This window comes from Pelmatolapia mariae, linkage group LG5 (assembly GCF_036321145.2).
Source record: "Pelmatolapia mariae isolate MD_Pm_ZW linkage group LG5, Pm_UMD_F_2, whole genome shotgun sequence".
Lineage (NCBI taxonomy): Eukaryota > Metazoa > Chordata > Actinopteri > Cichliformes > Cichlidae > Pelmatolapia > Pelmatolapia mariae.
The window spans coordinates 13270958-13296593 of NC_086231.1; the positions used below are offsets into that span (position 1 = coordinate 13270958).

At 38.6% G+C, this 25636-nt stretch overlaps 1 protein-coding gene across 1 annotated transcript in view; it reads right to left on the reverse strand.

Moving 5' to 3' along the window:
• Window positions 1-22462, reverse strand: part of rims4 (regulating synaptic membrane exocytosis 4) — a 51108-nt gene extending 28646 nt beyond the window's left edge. The window contains exon 1 of the mRNA XM_063473723.1: window positions 21200-22462. Within this exon, the coding sequence (XP_063329793.1) occupies window positions 21200-21296 (97 nt within the window). The 5' untranslated portion in view covers window positions 21297-22462. The remainder of the gene's footprint in view (window positions 1-21199) is intronic.
• Window positions 22463-25636: the final 3174 nt, after the last annotated feature.

Sequence of the window (25636 nt, forward strand, 5' to 3'; positions counted from 1 at the left end):
TTCCCTCTTTTCTCAGGAAGGACTTTTTTTCTGAGAAACCCTTTATAAAGTTTAAAAACTCAACTTCACACACTTCTGAGGCAGTATTTGCCTCCTGTGCCGTGCTGAGAGATTGTGATGTATCCATTTGCACACCCACCCTTCTGTACTTCCACAGTGAGTTTGCCACAAAAGTTAATGAAGACATCTCCTCCTCTAGGCCACATTTTGTGTGTGTGTGTGTGTGTGTGTGTGTGTGTGTGTGTGTGTGTGTGTGTGTGTGTGTGTGTGTGTGTGTGTGTGTGTGTGTGTGTGTGTGTGTGTGTGTTTGGGGGGGGATGAATTTTAGCTTGACCTAATTTCTCACATAGGGAAGAAGAAGCAGAAATCTAAAACTGCTATTGGGAATACTTTATAGAAATCCTCCTCCTAAATTGTGCTGTACATATTATAGCCAATTTAAAAGCAGAGTTCCTGCTTATTTTAGTTCTGCAGATGAGTTTTAAGCAATTATCTATATGTAATTTGTCAATTAGGTTATTGTTTCCATTCTTCATAACATGACATATGCAAAAATGTGTTAATGCATACTTTGTTGGAAAAGGGACAGTCATCGCTGCATGTCTGAACCTCTGTGGATGAATCAGTGGTTAAATGAAACTAAATGGATGTACAGCAATATCCAGTGAGTGAAATTACTTTGTCACCAGTAGACTATTCATTACAGAAAGAGATGATTTGGCATAAGGTGCCTGTCAGATTGAGAGGATTCTGGGAGGCACTGAAAGAGTTGCATTTATTTAAAAAATGACTTTCCTGGTAGCGGTACTACAGACGATGACGAGCGATGACTAAGGCTGGAGATGAAAAAGAAGCTGCCTTTTCAAAGCTTTGGCACCACATATGATGGGCAAAGCAGAACACTGAACGCCGGAAGAAGGAGTCAGCGCTAATTACTTTATTGGTAGATAAGCATTTTTTAACCTTCCTAGAAATTGAGGGTTTTGCTGAGTGTGCTATACTATTTTTGAACACTGGGGAGTACTGTCACAGTCTTATGTGTTTGGCCAGGAGATACCCCAGTTTGAATGCCTTGCTCAAAGATATCAGGATAGATTAACCGACAAACAATGTTTCAGACTGATTGTAGTATCAGGATAGTTTTGCTCAGCTGCAGGGGTTTATTGGCACAGCTGCTGCCCGTGAGTTAATCAGTTTCTTCTCATTTAAGCAGTAGTGTGATGGCTCCTGGGTCCCTTGTACACATGCCTCTACCACAGTGATTGGTGCTCCCTGTTTACAGGCTATCTAACCTAACACCAAGATACATGACTATTTGGTAAGATGGTCTTTGTACAGTTAGTGTATGTGCATAAAAAAGTAAAGCTGCCTCACTAACACAAGATTGTGTTTGTGGTTAGATGACACTCGCAGTAACAGTCTTGTTACACTAGTTTACACATGAAACGGAACAAGATGGAGTGATAAAGTGGTAGCCACCACTCATCTCACTTTAAACGAGGATGTGACTGAGGCCAAAGATTATCTGACATCAAACTAGACATCCATCAGACCATGCATGTAGTCACAGCTGAGAGGTATTTAATTAGTATGAGCAGGCACTACTAATTAAGTCTACTTATTTCTGCATTTCCCGTACAAAGTTGTATTATTAGCTACAGTATGTAAGTACAAATTCTCACAGTATGTACAGTACTATGTGCTTGTAAAGTGTCTCAGTTTTTCAAAATAAAAATACAACTTGTACACTCAACAAAGTAGGGAATTTTTTATATTCATATTAGCAATTTAAGCAGAAGATAGACGTAATGTGGAGGTGTAAGGTGAATTTAAGGGAGTGACTGAGTATATTCGCAGACTTTTATGGTGTTCATCGGGCCTCATTAGCTGACCATCCTCCCAGGTCAGCCCAGTCTATTGATGTTGGCCAGGGGAGCATGTTGATCATGCATCATGCAATCTCTGTTTTAGCATATATACTGTATATTTAAATCAATACTGTATACAACAAGAGCTCTCAGAGAGCACTAATTGGTAATATGGAAATCCATATGACCAAGAGATTTTAAGATCTATTCACGCAGTGTGTGGTTTTGTGAAACTTTATGATGTCATTGTGACTTTGTAGGGCATCATATTGGAAACATAAAAAGTGCATTTTACAGTTCTCACCAAGCCCTCTAATGTGATATATTACTCAATATGGTTTCTTTCAATTTTTTTCAATGTCATCGTTGACCTTGAGTGCTAACAATGTTGGTCAAGGTCAAATGCTTAGCCAAACTAGGTACTCATGTTCCCCGAGGCCTAGTATATTGCTGTGAAGTTTGAAGACGGTCCATGAAAAACTGTGGGTAATATAACATTTTTACAGATTTTCAGATTTGATGTGACCTTTACCCGATTTTCAAGAAGATTAAATCAGCTCAAATTTATATTGGTACCATCACACAAAACCTGAAAATTATATATTGAAAACTGTGCACACTAGACTGCTAACAAACTCCTTTCAGAGGGAGAAATATAGGTGCAGTTAAGGAGAATGAAATCAAAGCTTTCTCTTCTATGTACATGCCTTATCTGTTATCTCCTCTCAGGTGAAATGAAATGTCCCTGTGACCTGTGAAAAAGTTATTGATGAGCTGCCAATATTCTGATTAACCCTTTATATTGATTGAAAATCTCAGTTACAAAAATCTTCATTTGTCATTGGTTCATTAGTGAGCTTGCTGCACTCTGGTTGACCACCTCCTCCTCCAACATGCTGAAAAGCCATATCGTTTTGGTCATTTATGAGCTGCCAAAAATGCTAATCTATGGATTCTACAAGATTTCCAGTGGTACACTTTGGCACAAAAAAATCAGCAATAAATTTTTTTGTGTTAACTTTTACTTAACCAGGAGATTTTTTTTTCTTTTTTTTTTCCAATAATGTCCTTTGCCTCTAGGTTATGTAAGCTACAGGGTGTAATCATCTGTATCAGACTTGGTCTAGCACATCTCCCAGCATCCAGTTACTGTATCTTTTTTTCTTGTTTCCTTAAATCACTTTTAATGAGTGCCCAACACTTATGGCTACGAGCAAACCTCAAGCCGTGCTTTTTAGAAATAAGTTGGCATTTGTCATTAGCCGTTAAATGTGACAATATTGTTAAACAGGTCAGGCCATCTTGGTAAGTTATTCTGTCTCATGTACAGTACACACTTCTCAAGTGGCTTTGCTACTGTAAACAGAGTTAAACCAAAGGAGCTGCCTGGGTAAGGCAATCAGAAGCAGGAAGTATTCTCACATCGGCAGCTTCAGAAGTCACATGGGCATTGTACTAGTTAGCATTTTCACTAGTGAAGAATTCTTTTAAGCTTTAAACTCAGTCATGATTCACTACTCATTCACTCGCTCATGTATATTTATGCAGCTTTTTGTTCCATGAATTGTGCATGCATTTCAAAGGAAGCTGAAAATTTGAAGTTCTATACTATTGTGCATAAGAAAACAGCAGGGACAGTGTCAAATACCATTTAATGCCTACACTAAATTTTTATATTGGCATACAAAGTAGTACCAAACACAGTGTATGTTGTATTTAATAAAGGAAAGTACTGACTTTTAATTAAGGGGATTATTACGAAGTTATAAGGTCACGTAATCAACAAAGTAATACAATTCATCCTGTCATGAGCAATTTGATTGTATTTGTTGTTAAGATCTTCTAATCTTGGCAAACGTCATATACCGCCCAAATTAGCCACATTGCAAATGATCAGTTTGCATTGCTTAAATAAAGGATGTAACATGAAGAATTTGTGCTATTAGATTTTTGATATAATGGCAAACATTTACTACAAACACTTAAGTAAATGAACTAGCACTTTTCTACTCGTGCACTCAAAACGCTTTATATAACATGCCTCATTGAATCATTCATACCAGAACTTTTTTCTATGCTTTTTCTACCCAAGTGCTTCCTGTCTAACATTCACACACATTCCAGAAAGAAACTTGGCGTTCAGTATGTTGCCCAAGGATACTTTGGCATGCAGACTGGAGCAGCCAGGGATCGAACCATCTACCAGTGTAAAACCTGCTCTACCTCCTGAGCTACAGCCAGCCCAAGTCCCTCTGTAAGACCAGCTAAACACTCACTGGATAAAAATACTAACAGAACCTCAGTGAATAATTTCTTTCCATCCCTGTGGCTTCTGAGAAAAAGTGCTCAGTCTAGTGACATCAAGGAAGATATGAGGACACTGACGTCAGCATACGTATGCATTATTTACTTGAATACCACTTCCACACAAATCTAAGATTCTCATTGCTCTGATTTGAACATACTGGATGACTGTTTCTCATCTATAAGACATTTATTGTCTTAGAAGAACAAGCGATGTTATATTCAGCAAAAGGCTAGTTATTTTCCGATAGAAAGACAAAGAGAGACAGGAAGAAAAAATAATGTAAAGAGGCAGGGCCTCTTGGAAGAAGAAAAATATCTGTCAAGATGGCGAGTTACAAAAGAGAAGAAGCCCAAATTAAAAAGAACAAGACAGAGTTTGAGTGGCAGGATCGAGAGCGACAGAAAAGATAGAGATAAAATGAAGGGTTGGCAGCATCGATGAAATGTGATAATGAAAGGGAGAAAAAAAGAAAGATGACTTATTTCTGCTCCTCCATACTGTAAGTACTCTGCCACTGAAGCAATTTAACAAAGTGATAAACAGCTTTCCAGAGAATTACACAACTTATATTTATCCTCGTTGTCTGACAGACCCCATACACTTAACTCTTTTTTTTACTCTTTGATACAAGCCAAAGCAGCAAAAGGAAGTTTATAAGACACTGACATGATAGAAAAGAAATGTAAAATACTCAGTTTTTAATTATTTTTTACAATTTTATGTAATGCAAAGCATGTTTGATCACCATTAGAACTTTTTCAATATTTGCATAATTTAGTGTAAAATGCAAAGAACGTGAGAGTTTGTTATTTTATGAAATCCTTATGGTGGTAAAAAAAAATTCATCCATTCGTTTTTGTCTGCTTTTACAGTTCAGGGTCATTGGGGGCGGAGCCTATGCCAGCTATGATAGGGTGAGAGTTTATCATAAAATATGTTTTTTTAATTACAGTTCTGTTGTTTTTACAAAACAAGCCCTATGAATGAAAACAAGTCCTATCCATTGGCCCCTTAATGCAGTGAGGTCAACCTGTACCCTTACCGGGAAAACAGCCTCAAAGTATAATATTTCCACCTCCACGTGTGACTGTGGATGTAGATAGTATTCACTTAATCCAAACACTGCTGGTTGAGTTAATGCCAAAGAGTTTGATTTCATGTGACCACAGAACTTTATCCCAAACCATCTCTGTACCATATGCCTGTACATGTTCCCTATGCTTACAAGCATAGGGGACTTTGGGTGCCATTACCAGTGTAGTGTGTTACCAATGGTGACACACTACACACGAACAAGGCTCCTCCTGTGTAGTTTTGGGCTGATCCACAACCCCTTCTCATGATCATCTTCACCCCATGAGGCAAGATCTTGCATAGAGCTCCAGACTAAGAGCAGTTGATGGTCATTTTATAGTTCTTCCATTTCCAAATATTCGCACCAACAGTTGTCACGTTCTCACTAAGCTCCTTGCTGATGGCCTCGTAGCCCATTTAAGCCTTGTATAGGTCTATAATTTTGTTTCTGACATCATTTGACTTTGGTTGTGCCTGTGGTGGTGGAGAGGTTGGACTGGAAGAAACTGATTCTGTGGACAGGTGTGCTTCATACACATGGTAAATGGACTGGTTCACACACATTCATACTCCAATGGCTGCATTGGAGAGCAACTTGGAGTTAGTTTCTCGCCAAGGATATTTGGCATGCAGACTGGAGCAGACAGGTATCTAACCACCAACCTTCTGATTAGTAGGTGACCTGCTCCACCACCCAAGACATCAGGAGGATCTGTAATTTATTGATTGATTAATTGCAATCTGTGTGCCATGTGGGCACAGACTGGCTTCTTGCCCACTGGAGCCAGAATTCAAATACTTATTTCACTCAATTGCAGGCAAATAAATTTATAACTATTTACGTTTTGGGTTTTTTATTGTTTTTTTTATAAAAATGCTTTGTCCTATCAGCGTTTTTTCATCTAGTACATCTGTTTGACTCTAACCTGATACTTTTTTTTAATTTTTTTTAACTGATTAAAAAGAAAAAAATCTCGCAGTTTACTACATGCAAAACTTTGCAGTCTCGTAGCCACTGTACTAGTGGCTGCATGCTAACATCTGCATCCCAACATGTTCTGACTGTTATTCTAATGATTAGCAGTTTAAAGATTTTTGACTTGCAAAGTTACCATAAGGCAAAACATGCAGGTAAGTACCATTGGAGTTTAGTGTATTAGCATCCCAGCATTTGCTAATTGGTACAAAAGTGGATGTTCAGTGCTAAAGACTTTACTGGACCTGAGCTACAGTACAATGCAGAACAATACATGTGCAGAAACCAAAAAATATTGCCCTCATTAAGGTAAAAAGTTGAAAAAACAACTTTTTAAGTTTAAAAGACTGATTAGTTTTAGGTAATCAAACAGGTCCCTGTAAAATCTGAAAAGGAAGCATAATAAAGTCAGATATGGTGTAGAATTATCTTATCAGACTAGTGTCTGAACCAGTATAACATTTCTATCCAGCACATTATCAGTGATAATATCTTGATCAAATCAATGGCAGTGCAAGAACCCTTTATCTACTTACAAGCGATGACTGGACAGTTTTCTTGTGTTGCTGCAGGGAGAATAAATCACTTTAAGGAGCACCAATTTTGTTGGTCCTTTCAACGAAATAAATTTAACATGATTTTGGCTAGTTCTTTGATAAAGGACTCACACGTGCACACAAAAAGCCCTTGTGTAAGCACTCACTCTCACATACACACAAGAGAGTCCTCTAACCTCTATTACAGTTGGCACTATGGTGATTTGTTCCCGCCAAGGTCTATATTAGAACCGCAGGGCAGTGAAGAGGAATAACTGGTCCAGAATGGAAGCAGAGGCTCCAACAAGCACTTTTTTTAAAAGCAAGAAAATGCCTGAGCAAGGACTTATGAAAATGGACTCTGAAGAATCAAGTATAACAACGAGAATGAAATTAGAAAGAAATGGTCCAAAGTTGAGTTAGATCTATAATAGAATTATTTTATACGGACACTAGAGGTCATTTTTAAGGAAACCTTCTCCAAAATATTATAAAGTATTTTACACATCATAACTTAGAGTTGACCTGAAAAAGCATATTTCCATTTTTACAAGTAGTAGCGATCCCAAAACTTATTTTCAAAGTATATTTTCTTGTACCAGCTAATCCAAGCTCACTCTGATGTCCTAACAGCTGTTACAGTTTTAAAATTTCATAACGCCAGATGACAAATTGTCTTGTTTTTAATGGATTATTGATAATCTACTGTCTGCACCACTGGTTTGTCTAAAAATAAAAAAGGACCCAGTAATTAAGGATGTATAGAAAAAGACAGGTTGCATATGTTATCATAAAACAAAAAGCCTAACATCTGTGTTACTTTCTTTTCTTTAGTTAGTCCTCTATCACAGTAAAATGAATTATCTTTCAACATTTTGACAGAAATGTGGATAAAAAAGAATTGTGGATACTTTTTGTTCTGATAAACTAACGTAATATCACTACAAAAGTCTTCGTGTCCTTAAGGTGCTGTTGGAGAGAAAATTCTTGGTGGTAAACTGATTCTCGGGGGATTGTAAATTGCGATTAATAGATGTTAAAATATAATTAATTAATTTTGAAATGAATGCTTCCAATTATATGAAAAGAGACCACAAATCCCCAGAGCTGCAAACAGAATTTGGAACACTACTGAGAAAATATCCATGAGTATATCTTTATACAGTGATGGACTATTTTCTACTCACAAAATCTCTCCCAATGAGAGGACATCATATTAGATTCAGTGCATGTTACATACATCTTTACAGCAACTCCTAAGATTCATTACAGAAACATGTTCCATAGAAAATTCAGTTAGAGCCAGTGAACATCTTTACATTCAGTTACTTAGTGTAGATGCAACACTTCTGCAAGAACAGAGACAAAAAGCGTTGGATAATCTGAGCTTAGTTGATCCAATAATAGCACCAGATAATTTTCTAAGCTTTTCGCTATGTAGCTTGATTTTATTAGCATTATGATATCAAACAAACGGATTGTAAATGTTACTGCTAAAATTCTGAGACATCAGTAGGTGGAGCACGTGTTTATCTTCATGCGGTTTCATGAAAAGGGCTCTTTCACGAGCATTTTAAGTTTAAGAAATTCGAGTAAAACTAAATAAAAGCGGTGGCTGTGATATATTTTCTCTTAAGTGCTCACAAATTATAGCATCAGAAGGGGGAGGTCATGAGGAGGGGAGGTGGGGTGGGTGTCCTGCTAGCTGTAGCCTTAATTTAAACTTAACAGATACCAGAGTGGCAATAAATGTCATCTAGCACTCAAATAAGAACATTTGCCAAATGTTATGGCCCTGACACCTGACACCCCCCCCCCCATCCGCTTAACCTCTTCTGTGTTTTCATGATATGTAGATCCTGCTGTGCAGTCCTTGAACCATGATTGGACCCAAGTGCCAATTAGTCTGCTTCCAGGATTCATTCGACCCTGATTGGAAAGGCGACCCGTCCAGCTCACCAATCAGCAAACTCACCTTGTTGCTGACATCTAATTTAAGGGAAGCACTGATGTCATTCAGGCAGTGCTGTGATATAATGTGAGCAGCCTGCCTCTGAGTCTCCTGTAGTTCACTGTTTATTGTTCTTTACTGTGCAGATTCTGTTTGGTAGTAATTTGAAGTGAGTTAACACTATGCTGATGTAGTTCAAAGCCGTTTAACTGGTTGTTTTTCTAAATAGTTTCTACCTGGAAACTTTATATATCGCCAAATCATAACAACAGTCATATCATTGTGCTTAATTGTGAGGTAAACACCCTACAATAATAAAAAGAAAACACCAAGCATCAGTAAGCAAGCACTTGGCAAAAGTGGAAAGGAAAAACCCCTTTTAACAGGAAGAAACCTCTGACAAAACCAGGCTCATTTGCTGTAACCAGTTAGGGGTGTGGGAAATCAAGATTTCCAGTCACTTAATGGTCTAAGCACTGTCTGCAACATCTCAGCAAAATGATGTTCAAGCAACAAAAATAAAATCCAAGTTGCTATAACTTATAGCTATATAGCTATAAGTTATAGCTACTTATAGCTCTGTCAGAAAACAGAGAAGTGAAGAGTCAGGTCACTGCACAGGAAGAAAGGACTGACAAAAGAGGAAAAGGAGCAGGAAAAAATTATGACAGGTGAGAGCAGGAGGTGAAGGAGACAGCAGAAAATTAGAGGCAATGATGGCTGAAAAGAGGTGAGGGAAGACAATGAAAAATGACGATAAAAGAGAAGAAAGAAAGGAAGAAGAGTCCAAAAACAAATTGGACAAAGGGGGAAACTAAGAAGTAGGAAAAGTATTTTTTTTTTTAGTTAATATTTCTATTTAACTCATTAAAGGTTCTAGTAATCACAGCAGTTTACAAGGAGCCTGAGCAGGAAGTGGTGATTTTAACCTGTCATGAGAGACAATGGGAGGTGGCTGTCAAAGCTCGTCGGATCAACACATTCAAATTGCCTCTCGGTGGCTTCCTGTCATTACCACACAAAGCACGGCTGTTAACAGGCTGTGGCATTAAGAATGAAATCTCACTCTCATTCATTATGTAACGGTATGTTTGGAGAGGAATCGCAGAGGCTGTCTCGTCTGGCTTTGTCTCCACTTGAAACCCACGTCAACTTGACTTCCTGCTCTCAGGCTGTCACAATGCAGCCTGTCAAGACAGTCAGGCATCATTCAGACCTTCATTTCATTTCTGTACTCGTCTTACGTACTTTTTTTTCTACCTTTCCCTAATTCTTTGGCTTTCTTGTTATTTTCACTCCTTGCTTGGATCCCTGCATCTCGTCCTAGTGTCTGAGTCCTGCCCCTATTTGGAACTACGTCAGTCTGAAATCTGAAGGGGTATTTAAAAGGAGATCAGTTATTTTAAGCACCCCCAGTGAGTTAGTTGCCAGTGTAAATGGTGTCTGGAAAGCACAAATTCTACAATAGGGTCCAGCATAGCAATCGATTTATTTCATCAATTATCTAGTATCACTGAAAACAAGAAAGCTTCAGAGTGCCAGATGGTTCTAGCTCGCTGTCAGCAAGTAATCCATTCATTTGCAGGCCTGCTACACCAAGAGAATGCTTTTTGCAATAAATATAAGCCGCAATATCTGATAGCTAGTCGCTCATGTTTTATTAGAACCTCATGAGTTGCTGCCTGCTTTAAAGGTCAGCCGCATTCACATCACATTTGCCTAACATACTGCTGAATGAGGAATCGGGCAGCTGTTTGAACTACATTTTATGCTACAATTCGCAGAATGCATGCAAATACAGAGCTGCTCTTGGCCAGATGCACTGATATGACAAAACTATCTTTTACATTTCTACACAAATAAGTTTCCATTTACACTTAGGATCATTTTAATCACTGGGTGAATTAAATTAAAAGATTTTTTATTTTGGGTGTGATTTTTCACAAAGGTTGAACTGTGCAGGTGGATAACTTAGTAGTAGCAGGACACATTTTCAGTGAACCTATTGCTAGCAGATTCAGTATCAACACTATGCATCTGCACACATAACAAATGCTTACCCTTGATCTGAGCTTGTGCTTATGTCACACAGCTTCACTCCCTTGTGGATCAGGATTATTTTGGGGGGGTATATTTGGATTGAATATGAGTGCTGTTAGGTCTTTTGGAGTCCATTAAAACACAAAATAACAAACAAAAAATGTTTTTGTTTTTGAATGGATGTTGGTTTCTGTTTGGATCTACACAACCAGACAATACTGCCAGCAACACAACATAAGGAAGCAAGAAGGACACACAAAGGATCCTTAAGGTGGAATCTTTTACAACAAAGATGACGCTTTCCCAGACCTGCGCAGTAAGAGCTGGTAAATGGCTAAAACGGGAAACTTTAGCCAATAATGCAACACATACGCACAGTAGAGGGCTCTGTTCTGTGGTGGGTGGCATAGCTATTCGTTATTATAGTAAAGATGGAGGTGTGTGCTTTTTATTTTATTTTCAATTAGAATTGCATTTGTTTTGTGCTTTGGATGCTGATCGTGATGTGAAAATAAAGAAACCATAATGTTGTGCAGCTGAGTAGTACTAGCGTGAGCTGTAGGAAAAAAACTTACCATCCTTTTTAAGCTTTCTTTTCCCTTTTTTATTTAATATTTAAAATATATTTTTTTAATCAGACTGAACTGGTGATCCGAGGTCCCCTTTACTGCCCAAATAATTACTCTTAGGCATTTCATTAATGTCTTTCAAGCAGTAACAATTGTCTCTAAAAGGACCTTGCCATTTCCTTGATTTTCTGTCAATAAACACACGCCATTTTGCTTTGTGTTCAATCTGAATAAGGCTTCAGAGAGAAATTCAAACTGTCTTCTACAAAGCAGTGAGCGACATTCGGCACAGAGAATTTGCCAACATTAGATCTTCGTCTCCTCACAGCTCTTTCATTCCCATTGGTGTGAAAAGAGAGACGAGCTGCTGGTTTGTTAAAGAGGATGTCATATTGCATTATAATCTCCGGGTAAGAAATTCATCAAACCTTCCCCTGCCATGTGGCGCTGCTGACGTGCTTTTGTACCCCATGGAGAGAAACACTGTGTTAAAGCAACAACTCTATCGCTGTTCCCGCATCAGACTAAAACACACCTAAGAACACACTCCCTGCTGCCATATTGCTCAGTATAACAAATGAACACCTGCAGCCTTTACCTCCCTCCCTCCAGCCCCTCCTCCTCCTCCTCGCCCTCCCTATAGAATAGACCTCCTTTCCTGGCAGTCCATTTTTTTTACTCTTGACTTTTCTGGGTCGTCTCTCTAGCTTAGAAGCACACCAGAGACCTCTCTGCTTTTCCCGTCCTTCTCCTCAGTTCTTCCGCTACTAATTCATATCTTTGGCATCTTTCTTTCAGTTATTTTCATAAAGAACACTACTGCACAGACTTTGCCTTATTTTGACTTGGAAATATTTTGCTCTTTTCCTTAATCTCTTCACTGCCTTCTCTTCATACACTTGGCCTCTGTGTGACTTGACAGCAGAATTGAAGAAGAAAACGAGTTGTTATTCAATGAAGGGGAGCAGGGGAAGGAGGAAAAGAAAAAACAAGAGATGCAAGAAGAAAGAGAGCATGAAAGATTTAACTTCTTTTTAAAGCAAGAAGGGAAAAGGAGACCTACTGTGCTATTGTACTTTTTTTCAGTCTTACCTTCTTCGTCCCTCCTCATGCTCTTCTGTTCACCTTTACCACTTTTGTCCTATTCCTCCGTATCTATCGCCAGCTGATGTTTGACTGATATCCTCTTTCTTCATGTCATTTTCTTCATCCTGCTTCTTTTCTTTACTCGCTCCACTTATGCTCATCATACATAAGTCCCAACTCCCTTCCTCTCAATTTCCCTTCATGTCATTCTGCTCACTCTCTCTCTCCTGATTTGCAGAAGGCTAATGTCCCAGATCCTCCTTTTAGAAGTGACATCTCGTCTAGCTGCTTTATGAAGCCATAATACCTGATGCACATTCATACTTCACACACACACACATTTAACACTTTCATTTCTAACTAAAAGGTAGCTCTTTTAATGTTTCTATAGGAAATCTGGATTCTGCAGTTTAAATATTTTAAATAGGCTCACTAACACGTGTCCTCGCAGAGGAGCAGTCCAAGTGTAAACCTGTACATAATCCTGCTGTTAATCTTCAGAATAACCCAAAGATTTCATCCTAAATTAGCTAATTAAGGGATAAGATCACCACTTTGGAAGATTTTCCTAATTTCCTTCTCCTTATGAGAACATTTTGTTCCCACAAGCAAAGAATTACTGCAGCACACACACTCACACAATGAAATATAAAGTCAATTAATCTCCCAGTACAGCAGCACCAGGAGCGCCTGTTCTGTTTCTGTTTCTATTAGAGATTTTTTTTTCTCTATCTGATTAATGGCAGGATTAGAAGGAACGAGAACAAGTCTGAGAGGGAAAAAAAGTGTTCTCCCTAAAACACTTAAACATTAGTGTTTTAATTTTTATTCTACATTCAAAGAAAAAGAACTTGTCTCTGCTGGCTGTATTTTTTGTGCACAGCATTTTTTTTAAATCAGATAGACAAAAAAAATCTAGTTTTGGACTCTGGAAAATAAAAATGGACTGCATTCATATAGTACTGTCCTAGTCCTATTTACTACTCAAAGTACTTTCAGCTGTTAATTTTACAAGCAGAGCTAGTACAATGAAATTTGCAGGATCAATCAGGGGCTGAACAACACAACAGTGTAGAGAACACAATAACATGCAATTTAAAATAAGATAAAATGGCTCAACTTGGGGAATGGCAAAATACAATACAGTATCACACAATGTATTATAGAATAAGAAAAACATGCAGTAGCACCAGACTAGTGACCTATAGTAACTCATAGGTTGTCTCTTATTGCTGATAAAGTGATAAAGTGCCAATTTCTGATTCAGTGATACATTGTATGACAGTGTGTGTGTTCAATAAAGTGTTTAGCATATGGCCAGTGAGACTTCACAGTTTAACACATTTTTGGTTTGCAAAAGCTGGATGCAGCGTTTTAGGTAGATGAATATGCAAGGGACAAGTCTTTTGTTACCAGAAAATAGCTGGTTTCCTTTTTTTAGTCTGAGCAGTACTGACCAGACTTTGGTGGCCTACAGATAAACAGTCCACATGGAAAACAAAAGATGGATTGCATATGCCAGGATCTTAAAACTACTGACTATTGTCTGTGTGTCTAATTTTATGTTTATCTTCATAAACACGGACTGGCGGAGGAATAAAAAGTCTTGTCCTCTGATATCGGCTGGCTCTCAAAAGAGGCAACATTTTTTTTTAAAAAGCATTTTGAATTTTAGACTCACTTTACATGGAGGCTAACTCTGAAAATCTTTTGTATTGTTGTATATTAAACAAGCCAACAGAAAGCAAATATATAAAATAGATCACTCAGAAACACCAGCCACAGCTATGGATATTTAAATGATGTTTACTTTATACAGATGATTTCTAAAAATCCACAAATGTAATTTAAATAATTTACTGACAATAAGAATAATATTTTTTACTTACAATTTAAGGACATTACATTGATTTTTTTTACTGATTGTGTTTCTCTGTATCTTTCACACATCACCAGTGTGCGTCTCTGGGTTTTGGACCCTGTCCCGTGCTGATGGATAGGATGTTGTGTTATATGAAGTCATATTTGCAACTGACACGAATGAAAGCTTGTTGGAAAGTTGTTAAAAAAATAATAAATAAGCTCAGACACATGACTCATCCAATAAAGTAAAGATATGAGGCTTTCCATTTCAATTCAATCATCTCACAAGTTTTTTAGGCTCAATTGTTCAGCTTTTTGCATGAAGCATTTTTCATGGAATAATATCGAGTGCTGCTATGAATGCCTTTACTTTTACTTTCCAGTGATGATACTTATCCCGCTTATGGTAGACACTCAGGTGCAGGTTTGTAGGAAGATTTGACAAAAAACATATCATAGAAGAGGCACAACAATTAGTTTCTGCATCCACTGAAGGGGGAATCAGCTCAGAATAAAATGCAGCAACGCATACTGAGAAGCTTTCATTAATCACATTGCTGAATTGAAGCATTTCTCACTATGTTATCACTCTCTTCACTTTCATTTAATAAGCACAGCTGAGTGCAACAAGAGGACATTCGGCAGCAAAGTGTGTAAAGTCAGAACCAGAAGGAGAAAATAAGAAAGTGGCATTTGCGCTTTACGGCATAAAGTTACTTCTGGAGTGAACTCCATTACTGTGAGATTCACTGACCCCTGGGACGTTGGTTCAAACAGATGATAGGGGAAAAAAATGCATGCACTGATGACTGGCTTTCATATTTTACATTAACGTAATCCTGGAGAATCATCTCAACTGTCAGTCTGTCACCTAAATGGTGAAACCTGACACCTGAATTGCTAATAACACATGCATGGCCTACATAAGGCTGTGTGTCATCAGCTGGGGTATGTACTGTGAGCATGAGTTCATTTATTGTTGTTTATTTTTTAACTATCAGGGAGTACATAAACTTTATTTACATGAATCAAAGCTCGTTTCCCACTTATTTGGTCAATTAAAGGGCTTACAATTAAGGATCAGTTGCCCTTTTTTTTACCAACCTACAACTGTTCTGCTTTTCCCAATTATGTGGTGGCTGTTTCATTTTAACGGGGACCTATTATTATGTAGTTGAAAATAATCCTTATTTATCTTATACTGGGTTGTAGTGTGGCCCCTGAGTTGGTTTGCCAGTCTGGAGGTGCTTTAGCTCATTTCCTGTTAAGACCACTTTCCTTTAAAGCTGTTTTTTCTCCTGACTGAGCAGAAAAAACTGTCTCAAACAGAACATTTAGAAAAGTGTGAATCCAGGGATTACTTGTACATACCCTGAGCACAGTACTTAAACCTTCCCCATGTTTACACCACCATTTTATAAGTATATTGTATATGTCCATCTTCTATTTGTTCAGCTACTCCTTTTAGGGGTTTGCACAACGTGTCTTCATCTCCCCTCTTCACACCTTCCATTTCTCTCAGAATCCTCCTCTGTCACACCAACCCTCCAAATGTCTTTCTCAGTGGTTGTCCTATTCTCCTGCCTGGCAGCTCCATATTCAACATCCTTTGTGCAACATATCCACTATTCCTCCTCTGCACAGGTCCAAGTCAACGTGCCCTAGACTTGCGCCTCTAAAATATGCTCATTTCTAATCCTGTCCATTCTTATCAGTCACAAGAAAAATCTCCAGCTGTGCCTCCTGTCTTTCTGTTAGTGCCACCGTCTCCAAACTGTAAGTCATAGCAGGTCTCACTACCATCTTGTAAATTTCCCGGTAACTCCTGCTGCGATCCTTCTGGAACAAATCACTCCTGATACTCATCTCTACCCTCGTCACCCTGTCTACACTCTCTTTCTCACCTCTCTTGTGCACTGTCTACTACTTTAGGTGGTGAACTCCAGGTATTTAAACGCAGTCACCCTTACTACCTGTTTTCCTTTCAGCTTCACTGCTACATCTGTCTCCCTCTCACTCATACACATATTCTGTCTTGCCTTATTCACCTTTACTCTTCTTCTCTTGAGTGCATACCTCCACTTTTCCAGGCTCTCTTTCACCTTCTCCCTACTCTCACTACAGATCACACTGTGATCCTAGTCCACAGAAACTCCTGCTTGACCTCATTTATCAACCTGTCCATCAACACTGCAAACAGGAAGATGCTCAGAGCCAGTCCCAAATGTAATCCCACCCCTCCCTCCTCTGACCCATCTGTCACTCCTACTACACACACCTCACCACTGTCTCACTGTCCTCATGACCTGCTACAGCCTCACATACTTATCTGTAATTCCTGACTTCCTCATAAAATTTGCGCTTTACGGCAAATTCCTCTCTTAGTACCTTATCATGTGCTTTTTGTAGATCCACAAAGACACAGTGTAACTCCATCTGACCTTCTGCATATTTCTCTATCAACATTCTCAAAGCAAACATCATCATCAGTGCTCTTTCCTGGCGTGAAGCCATGCTGCTGCCCACTGATTGTCACCTTAATCATGTGATGTAATTTTGAGGTTTCCATACTGTGTCACCTCTATTTGACAGTAAAAGGTAAATATTATATCTGTCATATGTAATACTTATTCAGAGCTCAATCTAATCCCAATATAATAAATTACATTTTTAATATTACACACAGGATAAACATTACTGACCAAATACAGAGTGCAAATATACTGCTTTTGCTTTTTAATGTTGTGTTTCACTTCTGTTCAGCTTTAGTCCTCTGTTAAAGTGCAAACTGTTCCAAAACAAGGCAGCGGTGTGCTGTCAGTGACCAAGCTAAACAAACAAACAAGCAGGACACAGGTCAATTTGCAGAAGTGTTAAGAAATACTTCCATGAACAAAATGCTCTATATTACAGAATACAATGCCTGAAGGTTTAAGCACAATACGATCTATGTGTTGTGAAATGAGATTCTGAAAATCAAAGATAAAATCTCCAATATAAACCCACACATACTAGTAACCTGCACAGTTTTACATACCTATAAGGTATACACTGAGGAACCAAAGGTAAGTGTCTAAATTTCAGCCACAACATAGTGTTTTAGCTATAAAACACACTCAAGCCATGCAATTTCTTCTCCTCATCTGACTGTCAAAACATTGCTTTTAGCAGTTCTTTTAAAGTAAATTTAAATCCAGCACAGCAGTGGGATGTACCCTTGCAGATAGGGCTACTGTCTTGCCTTACTTCTACTTTTTCACCTGTTCTTTCTTATTGTTGTTAGAACAGTACCCTCCTTCCTGTGCTGTCAGAGAATCATATTTGAATTGAGCTGAAATGAAGCGAGAGAGAGGACAAATGAAACAAAGAGAGCAAGGGAAGGGGAAAAGGAAGGGGAAGGGAAACAAGAAGTCAAGCGATTAAAAGGCAATTTAAGGTGGAAAGACAGAGCTAACCTGCAAACAGGATTTCAAAACTGCGGAGTGAAAATGGCTCAGGGAGGGAGTGAAGGCTTGAGAGAGTGTGTGAGAGAGACAATGAGACAGAAAACGGGAGAGAGAGAATTAACCTGCAATCAGGCCTCTATTTAGCTGCAGTCAGCCACAATCAGCAGCCATATTAGCATTTAATTAGATGGAGAGCCACAAACCACGGCCTGTCGCTTCGCTCTGATTACCTCACACACTGCTTTCATGTTCCTGTGTGTGCGCATATGTGTCTTGAGACTTACCTGTGTATTTGTATGCTCATACAGCATACCTACGATCACAAATGCCTGTACATATAAATTTGTTTGTCTAGACATGGGAATACGTCTATTTGTCAATGCATGAGTGCTCATAGAAGAGCGTGCTTGTGCTGGTAAGAGACTGAGCTTTCCCGTGCAGTGCTTACACCATGAAATGACTGCTTGAGTATTAGTTTTGATTCATCCTGAATACCATTCTACATGTACAATGAGATTGTGGGTGCTCCACACCAACTGTGCCTGAATAAAATATAAAAAGTAGACAGCAGGAATAAATAACAAACAGGAGAAATATAACCAATCAAGAGGAATATATACAAAAATAGGAGAAAGGCAGATATTAGAGAACAAAAAATAGTTGCAAAGTTCTTAAAAGTAGTGCAAAGAAAAGACTTGGTCTGAATAGAGTCCCTATGTCAGAGGCCTGAGTGATGGGGTTACTCATACCATGGCTCAGATTGGTGAGGTGGGTGGGATGTGGGGGGATAGTGTTTGTTAACAGTCTGAATGCCCCAGGGGAAGAACCTGTTTGTGATCCTGGAGGTGTGGGACCTGGTAGACCAGAGGGCAGCTGGTCAAACGGGTGGTGGGCGGGGTGTAAGGGTTCATCTGTGATGGCGCTGGTTTTCCTGAGACACAAGGATTTGGCTATGGCCTCATGAGGTGGCAGAGGGCAGCCAATGATTTTTTTTGGGTGGTGTTAGTTACCCTCTGCGTAGCCTTCCTGTTCTCAGTTGTGGCCCCTGCGTACCAAACACCCAGGCAGCAGGAGAGCACACTCTCCACTGAGGAGGGGAAGAAGGCCAGCAGCAGCTTCCGGTCCAGGTTATTCTTCCTCAGCACACAGAGGAAGTACAGCCACTGCTGGTCCTTCTCCAGGGTGTTGGTGTTGTGGGTCCATGTGAAGTCAACAGAGATGATCATACTAATGTGTGTGTGTCTGTGTGCTGTTGAGCAGGCGCAGGTGTAAGTGATGTGCACAATATTTCTAAAAACAGTCCTCTAAGCGCTGGTTTGGTTAGACACAGCTGCGGCATGTCTTGGTTTGAAAATTGCTATGATTTACTATGTAAATAATTATAACAGGTGGTCTCAGCCAGTAATGGGTCATGTTCCAACTATATACTATACTTCTGTCTTTACAATAAGAAAAATGCAGGCTGCTGCCGTTTGGGCCTTTTATCTCTCCTGTATGATTTAGAAATGTCCGTGACACAAGAGCAGCATTTACACTTTTAAATTCACCGTTAAAATGTTCTTAAGGATGAAAATTTTATACACGTCTCTGTATATGGGCCAGCCTTTTATTTGATCTAACAGCTTTTGGCTCTAGTTTGGATAGAGTTTGTCATAAAATGTAACTCCAAAAGGAGTTATATTGCTTTTAGAGTTATATTTTAACAAATAGACCAAGTCTTCAAAACAGAGTAACACATAAATAATTTGACTTGTTTTAATTTTGATCTCCTGTGTTTTAAGAATGATTTGCATCAAATGCATCAATGCATCAAACTTGTGTAGATTTTCAAAATCATTTGGCAATATATACTGTATGAACATATGGGCTACGTTTTAACATGACTTTTCTTAATAGTGCGGTAAAAACATGCATTATAACCAAACAAAGATAATTTCATAAAGGTAATCAAGTCAATCAAACAGCCACAACAAGTGGATTGTAAGGAAGGTGTTTGTGTGTTTCTCACTGTTGTTTTTATGTTAACTGTGTGGAATTTTTTTTTCAATTACAATGATAATTTTTTTTATTAATTTTTTTATACATGAACATTGTGTTCCCCATTTACATTCTTTATACCACAAATAAAAACCCTGGTGAAGCCAATTTACCAGGATTTTACTTATATATAAGTAAAATCATATATATATATATATATATATATATATATATATATATATATACATATATATATACATATTGATATCTTTACATGGATTAAAAGTACTTTTGCCCTTTATGTCAATTTCCTTTGGAAAGACAGTCATAACACAGTTTATCCACCAAAGCTCATTGTCCTCCAATGTCACTTAACAAACAAACAAAAGGAAACAGAAAAAAATACATACCCGGCCAAATAATCCAGTATGAATTGGGCTCTAGAAAAGATACTAGTAATGCAGTTTTCTAGGCAGGATTAATACGACAGTGAATCAGAGGTTATGTAGTTTGCAATAATACCAGTTCAGGAGCAAAATACATTACATCATCTAATGCATCCAGTTTGAGGAATTACTTTATCCTACCAGCAATCTCATCAATGAAAGTGGATATAAGTGTGCATAGGTTTTGCTGTCTTTCTCCCTCTGCATAGTTGCAATGACAATCTGAACAATGAGAACCTGACAATGAAACCACAGAGGCATGAACTTACAGTATATGTGGTATACAGCGCAGAGACAAACATATGCAACACATAATATACCAGAGAGCCACGCTCAGTCATAGACAGACATACAGAGATGTAATGTCGATATCACTGGTAAAGATTTTCACTTCTTTTTATGCATTTAACATATCTGTTCTCTAAAGTGTTAGAATAGTAGAAAATGCACATTATCTACCCACAGTTCTGCCAAAAGTCCAACACACTAATACCAGCTTACTCTCATACCTGACAGAATACTTAAACTGACAATGACAACCAAAGCCACAAGAGTCTCTGCAGACATATCCATATTTATAACTTTAGCGCCTCTAGTGGGGCAGATATAGACAGACAGTTTCAGAGCATGATTGCTTTTATTTTTAGTTGCTGTTCACTTTGGTCCGCAAAACATTGATAAATAGTAGTTCCTATTAAAGTAATATATTACTGCCGTTGTGGTTGCAGTGCTGTACACCCTTGAAGAAGTTGCTCTCTTAAATGTGTGGCATTTTTAAATGACCTCCATCCACTATAAAAAATGACTGATAAAATATTGAATATTAAAAACTAAAAGAAAAAGGAAAAACTACCTAAAAACTACCTATTAGGTTTTAGATCAATGAACCCATGCTGAAAGGAGATTGTCCTTCAAGTTCTGGCAGATTTTACATAACTCACTGCCTAACAGACACAAATAATGTATCTTGGAGGCCTATGTTTTATGAATTAATCCATCAGTCATGTTGATGTCCTGTGCAGGTTTGCGCATATGTGTGTGTGTTTCATTACCACTTACCTCCATCATCCTCATCAAAGGAGTTCATGCAGGGGAAGTAGATAGCAAGGGCCTCAAAGGACGCTGACAGGCTGATGCGACTCTGCGACCTCTCCATGTAGAGGCCCGTCGTCGGGCCCGGGTCGGCCGGCTTGGCCAAGCGCGGCTGGGCATTTTTCACGCGGAGTACGGCTCGCGGCGTCTTGGATGGTTGTCAGCTGCCCCCCACGGCAGATCCACTTCACTCCAAAAAGAACAGTCAAATGACAGCCCCAAGGCACTCACACCGACTTGAATCGGTGCAGAAAGTTACTTGCACTGACTGGTGGCACAAGTTGACATGAAAGAAAGTTTTTGCTGTTCGTCTTTCTCTATATGTGAAATTAATGTCCCCTGGTGCAAAAACATCATAGAAATCTGAAATGTGGAAAGATATACGTCACGGTTGCTCACTTTTGATCAGGTAAATAGTTTCAAAAAATAATTATGGATCTATCTGTGACCGTGTGCTCCAGGGTTAGGTCTCTCTTTTCCTGTCATCTCTCCTCTAGTTATTGGCTTCTGGTTTGTTGATCCTCATGTGCATTGTCCTTTACATGTCTCTCATGTCGTCAGAAGTCAAAATGAGAGTCAGGTGGAACTACTGACGGCACCCGATCTCACCTGCACTGTTAAAACGTGATCTTGCTCTTTGATTCACAGCAAAACTCCCTAAACTCTGCACTCTGCATGCCAGTCTAACATCCTCCTGTTTATGCATTCAAAGCTCGAATTTCTTCTTTAGATCCCGGTGTAGAAAGGAAGATGTGGATGTGAGGAGACACTGATGGTGGAGGTGATGCTGACGCCCAGCAACGTGTTGCTTTACGACTGAATCAAAGCTTTTGGTTCCTGTCGCTCAGCACTGTTAATTCCTTCCTCTTTGTACAGAGCGAAAGCATTTCTTTCAGACAGAGAAACTGACCACGAGATGCCAGGAGCTGTTCCCAGTCTGCTTCATTTCCAAGCCCAGAACATCAGTTGTAGCAGCAATTGCAAGTGAGGGCAATCTGTTGCTTCTGCTCTGCTTTCAACTGTATTACAATTGATGTTCTGCCGTAAATGTTCTTAATTGTTTTCTGTCAGCATTTGTCGACTTCGTCCTCCTCCGTCAGTCCTGTGCCGCTCTGATGCCGTTCCGATGCTCCACTGACTGTCTGCTCCAGAGACGGGAGAGGGAGAGAGAGAGAGAGAGAGCGAGTAAAAGAGATGTGTGAGAGAAGGAGAGAGAGAGACTGCACTGTTAAACAGCTTGTGTCTGACTGGACTCATTCACTGGCAAGCTGCATGGAGAGGGAGATGGAGCGGGGGGAATTGGAGGGGGAGGGAGGATGGATGAGAGGGGAAAGCAGAAACAGGGGGGGAGAGAGAGAGCAAGAAGGCAGGAAAAAGGCGGTGGGAGAGGGGACAGAGTGCAGACTGTTGCCTGCAGCCCAACCAATCAAAATGTGGATGAGGGAATATGGGTGTGGCTTGGGGATTGTCGAGGAGATGTAGGGCAGTACAAGTGTACATCGTCTCTCACTCGTTCTCCTTATGTTTCAGTAATCATTAGCCTTTTTTTTTGAGAAAATATCACAAATGCACCAATAAAAGAAGCCAGCAGTCACTTTTACAATGGTAAAAAAAATACATCTTTCTTTAAATTCCATACTGAAAGATGAAGCTGAGGTTTGATATTATTTAGGATCTCAACCCTCCTAAAGTAATCCACAAAAACACAACTTCAAAATGGGTCAGTGGTCAGTTGGTTTATATCCGGAGAAACCCTTAGGCATTTCTGTCTAACCAGCTGGACACACTAATAAGATTTAATTAAGCTTAATATGGATGTTGCTTTCAATCTATTGATCAAAAACATAATTTAGAAAAAAAAATTATAAATATAATGTTTAATGTGGACTGTGGTCTAAAAAACTGCTGTTTATGTTATTTCTTGGAAATGAATTTGATGTTAAAGAAGTTGTAAGCTGTGGCACATAAAATAGTCACAAAAACGCAAATGACTGCCCTGTTTTTTATTTACACTCAGCACAGCTGACCTGATTATGGTATTTCAGTAAGAGTTTTTTGATATTGTGGAACTCCAACCAAGTAGGCTATATTGTCTAAACCTAGCCATGCAGTTTGTATTAGTTACTATGACTAACTTGCCATGAAGAAGTTGACTATGCAACACTCAATCACAAAGCAGTTGCATAGGTCAACTATTGGGAGGCAACCTGTCTCCAAAAAAATCACGATTCAGGTCAGACTCACAGCAATCACTCTCACCCAAGGTTTGGATATAATTGTTAATGTTAATAATTGCTAATTTATAAACACAGACAGATTCCCAGATTTGCATCAGAAGGCAACAGCTTGCAGTCTTCACTGATTTATCAGTTATTAGCTTATCATAACAAATGGATTGCAAGATGGAATTGATGAGCAACTTGACTCCATTCGATCACAAACAGGCCACACTGAGAGCAAACTGATTCCATCTTATAGCCATTTTACTGCATCTCGAGACACCAAAGTTGTTTTGAAGACAGCAACTTACTACGTCAAAGCAATTATTTCAAAGACAATGACAATGAGCTGCACTGCAATAGTCACAAAAATGTAGTCATAGTGCAGTCTCAGTCTCTAACCACTGTTTTGCCCGAGTGGGACTGTACCATAACCTATCCATGTAGTTTATATGCCTGACCCTAACCATATAATTTTTTATAACCTCAACTGAACCACATAGTTTTATTACCGAAACCTAATCAAACAGGTTGGGGGTTTTTTTTGATACAGGTGCCCAAACCTAAACGTGTAGCAGTTGCGTTTTCATAAAGTAAGCCAGACAGATCATAGAACAGATTGGTATTCTGTTATGTATTTTGACAGTCTCCTGCATGTTGATGAACTCTGCCTTGATATCTTCACCATTCTGCAATGCTTCCCAGCTCAAGAATTGTTGAAAATGACTATAGTGATAATCAAAACACTATATTTACCGTTTCATGACAAGGACTCAAAAGAAAGGAATTGTTTAAGAGCTGTAAAAGTAGCAAAACCACACTAAACACCTCAGTACTGTGTATTAATAGCCTCGTTTGGGTGACTGTTATTATTTTGCAGAAAAATGTTTCCTGTCACTGTTATATGGATCAGTATGACTGCTGCAGATTGTAAAAGCTAAGCTAATTTTAAAAACATTAGAATCATATTCTGTAATATTTGTTTGTATGACAGGTTTGTAGTTTTTCCCAGAAGGACCTCGTACAGCTAAAAAATAAAAAATAAAATAATAACAACAGCAAAAAAAAAACTATTCTGAAATACATGAAGGTCCACACACAGCATGGCATGTTCTATGTGCTTTGGACAAATTTAAAAGGGAACTTTGCACAAACTAATTGTACGGAGAAACTACAAGAATGTATCATACAATGGCAAAAGTATGCAACTATGTACTTTCTGGGCATATACATACTTTTTTAAAATATCAGAACGGGTTATTGTTTCTATGCTTCTAATAGGCTAATATTAATATAATATTGGAGTAATATCTCTGCATGTTGGTCTTGACAGTGCTTAATTAAGTTCGATTTCCCTTCTTGCATTTTCATGTGTATACGGCTGGAAAATCCCAGTTTCAAAAAACACATGCACAACTGTGTATGTTTTTATTTTGAAATTACAACTGTTAACAGTCTACAGGGACTGAAAATATTCATCAAAATTTACATTTTTGCTGTAGAAATCTCTAGACAGTGCTTTCACATGCTTCCTTATTGTGGCTATCCTGTTAGCATAGATTTCATTGCTGTTGTCCTCCACATTTTATTTATTACATTAGTTTGCCAATATGTCAATAAGACATGCAATCAGTCCAGCTGAAGTCACCTGAAGAATCAATTGCACTGACAATAAATTTTTAACGTGAAAAATTTAAATATTTGATTTTTCTCCACATGTATATTAAAATTGGACAGGCTACAATTGACAGACATGTCTAAAACACTAATGAAACAAGCCCTTTCAGAGCTTGTAGAGTTTTTAAACTAATCCATTCAAAGGAGACAGGGACAAAAGCCAGCCTAAAGATATTGGATACTAAAATGCAACCTATGGGAGGGAAAAATACATTGCACTTAATGATGCTGCAAATAAATAGTTTATTGTGGAAAAACAGCAACAAGAAGGTTTTTCACGTAGCATGAAGTAAAAAGACAGCATGAAGCCCCAATATAAAGGCGAGCATTCACATCTGCCAGGCGAAAATTGAAATGGACAGGTCAGTCGATATCAACCAGATCCAAACCCCTTGTATGGGCTTTCTTTTTTCAAATCTTTTTTTTATTTTTGTTCCTCTCACTGTGTTTTCTCCCTGCTTTTGTCCTTGTTTTATTCCTCCTTCTTTTTCACCTTTCCCTTCACTCT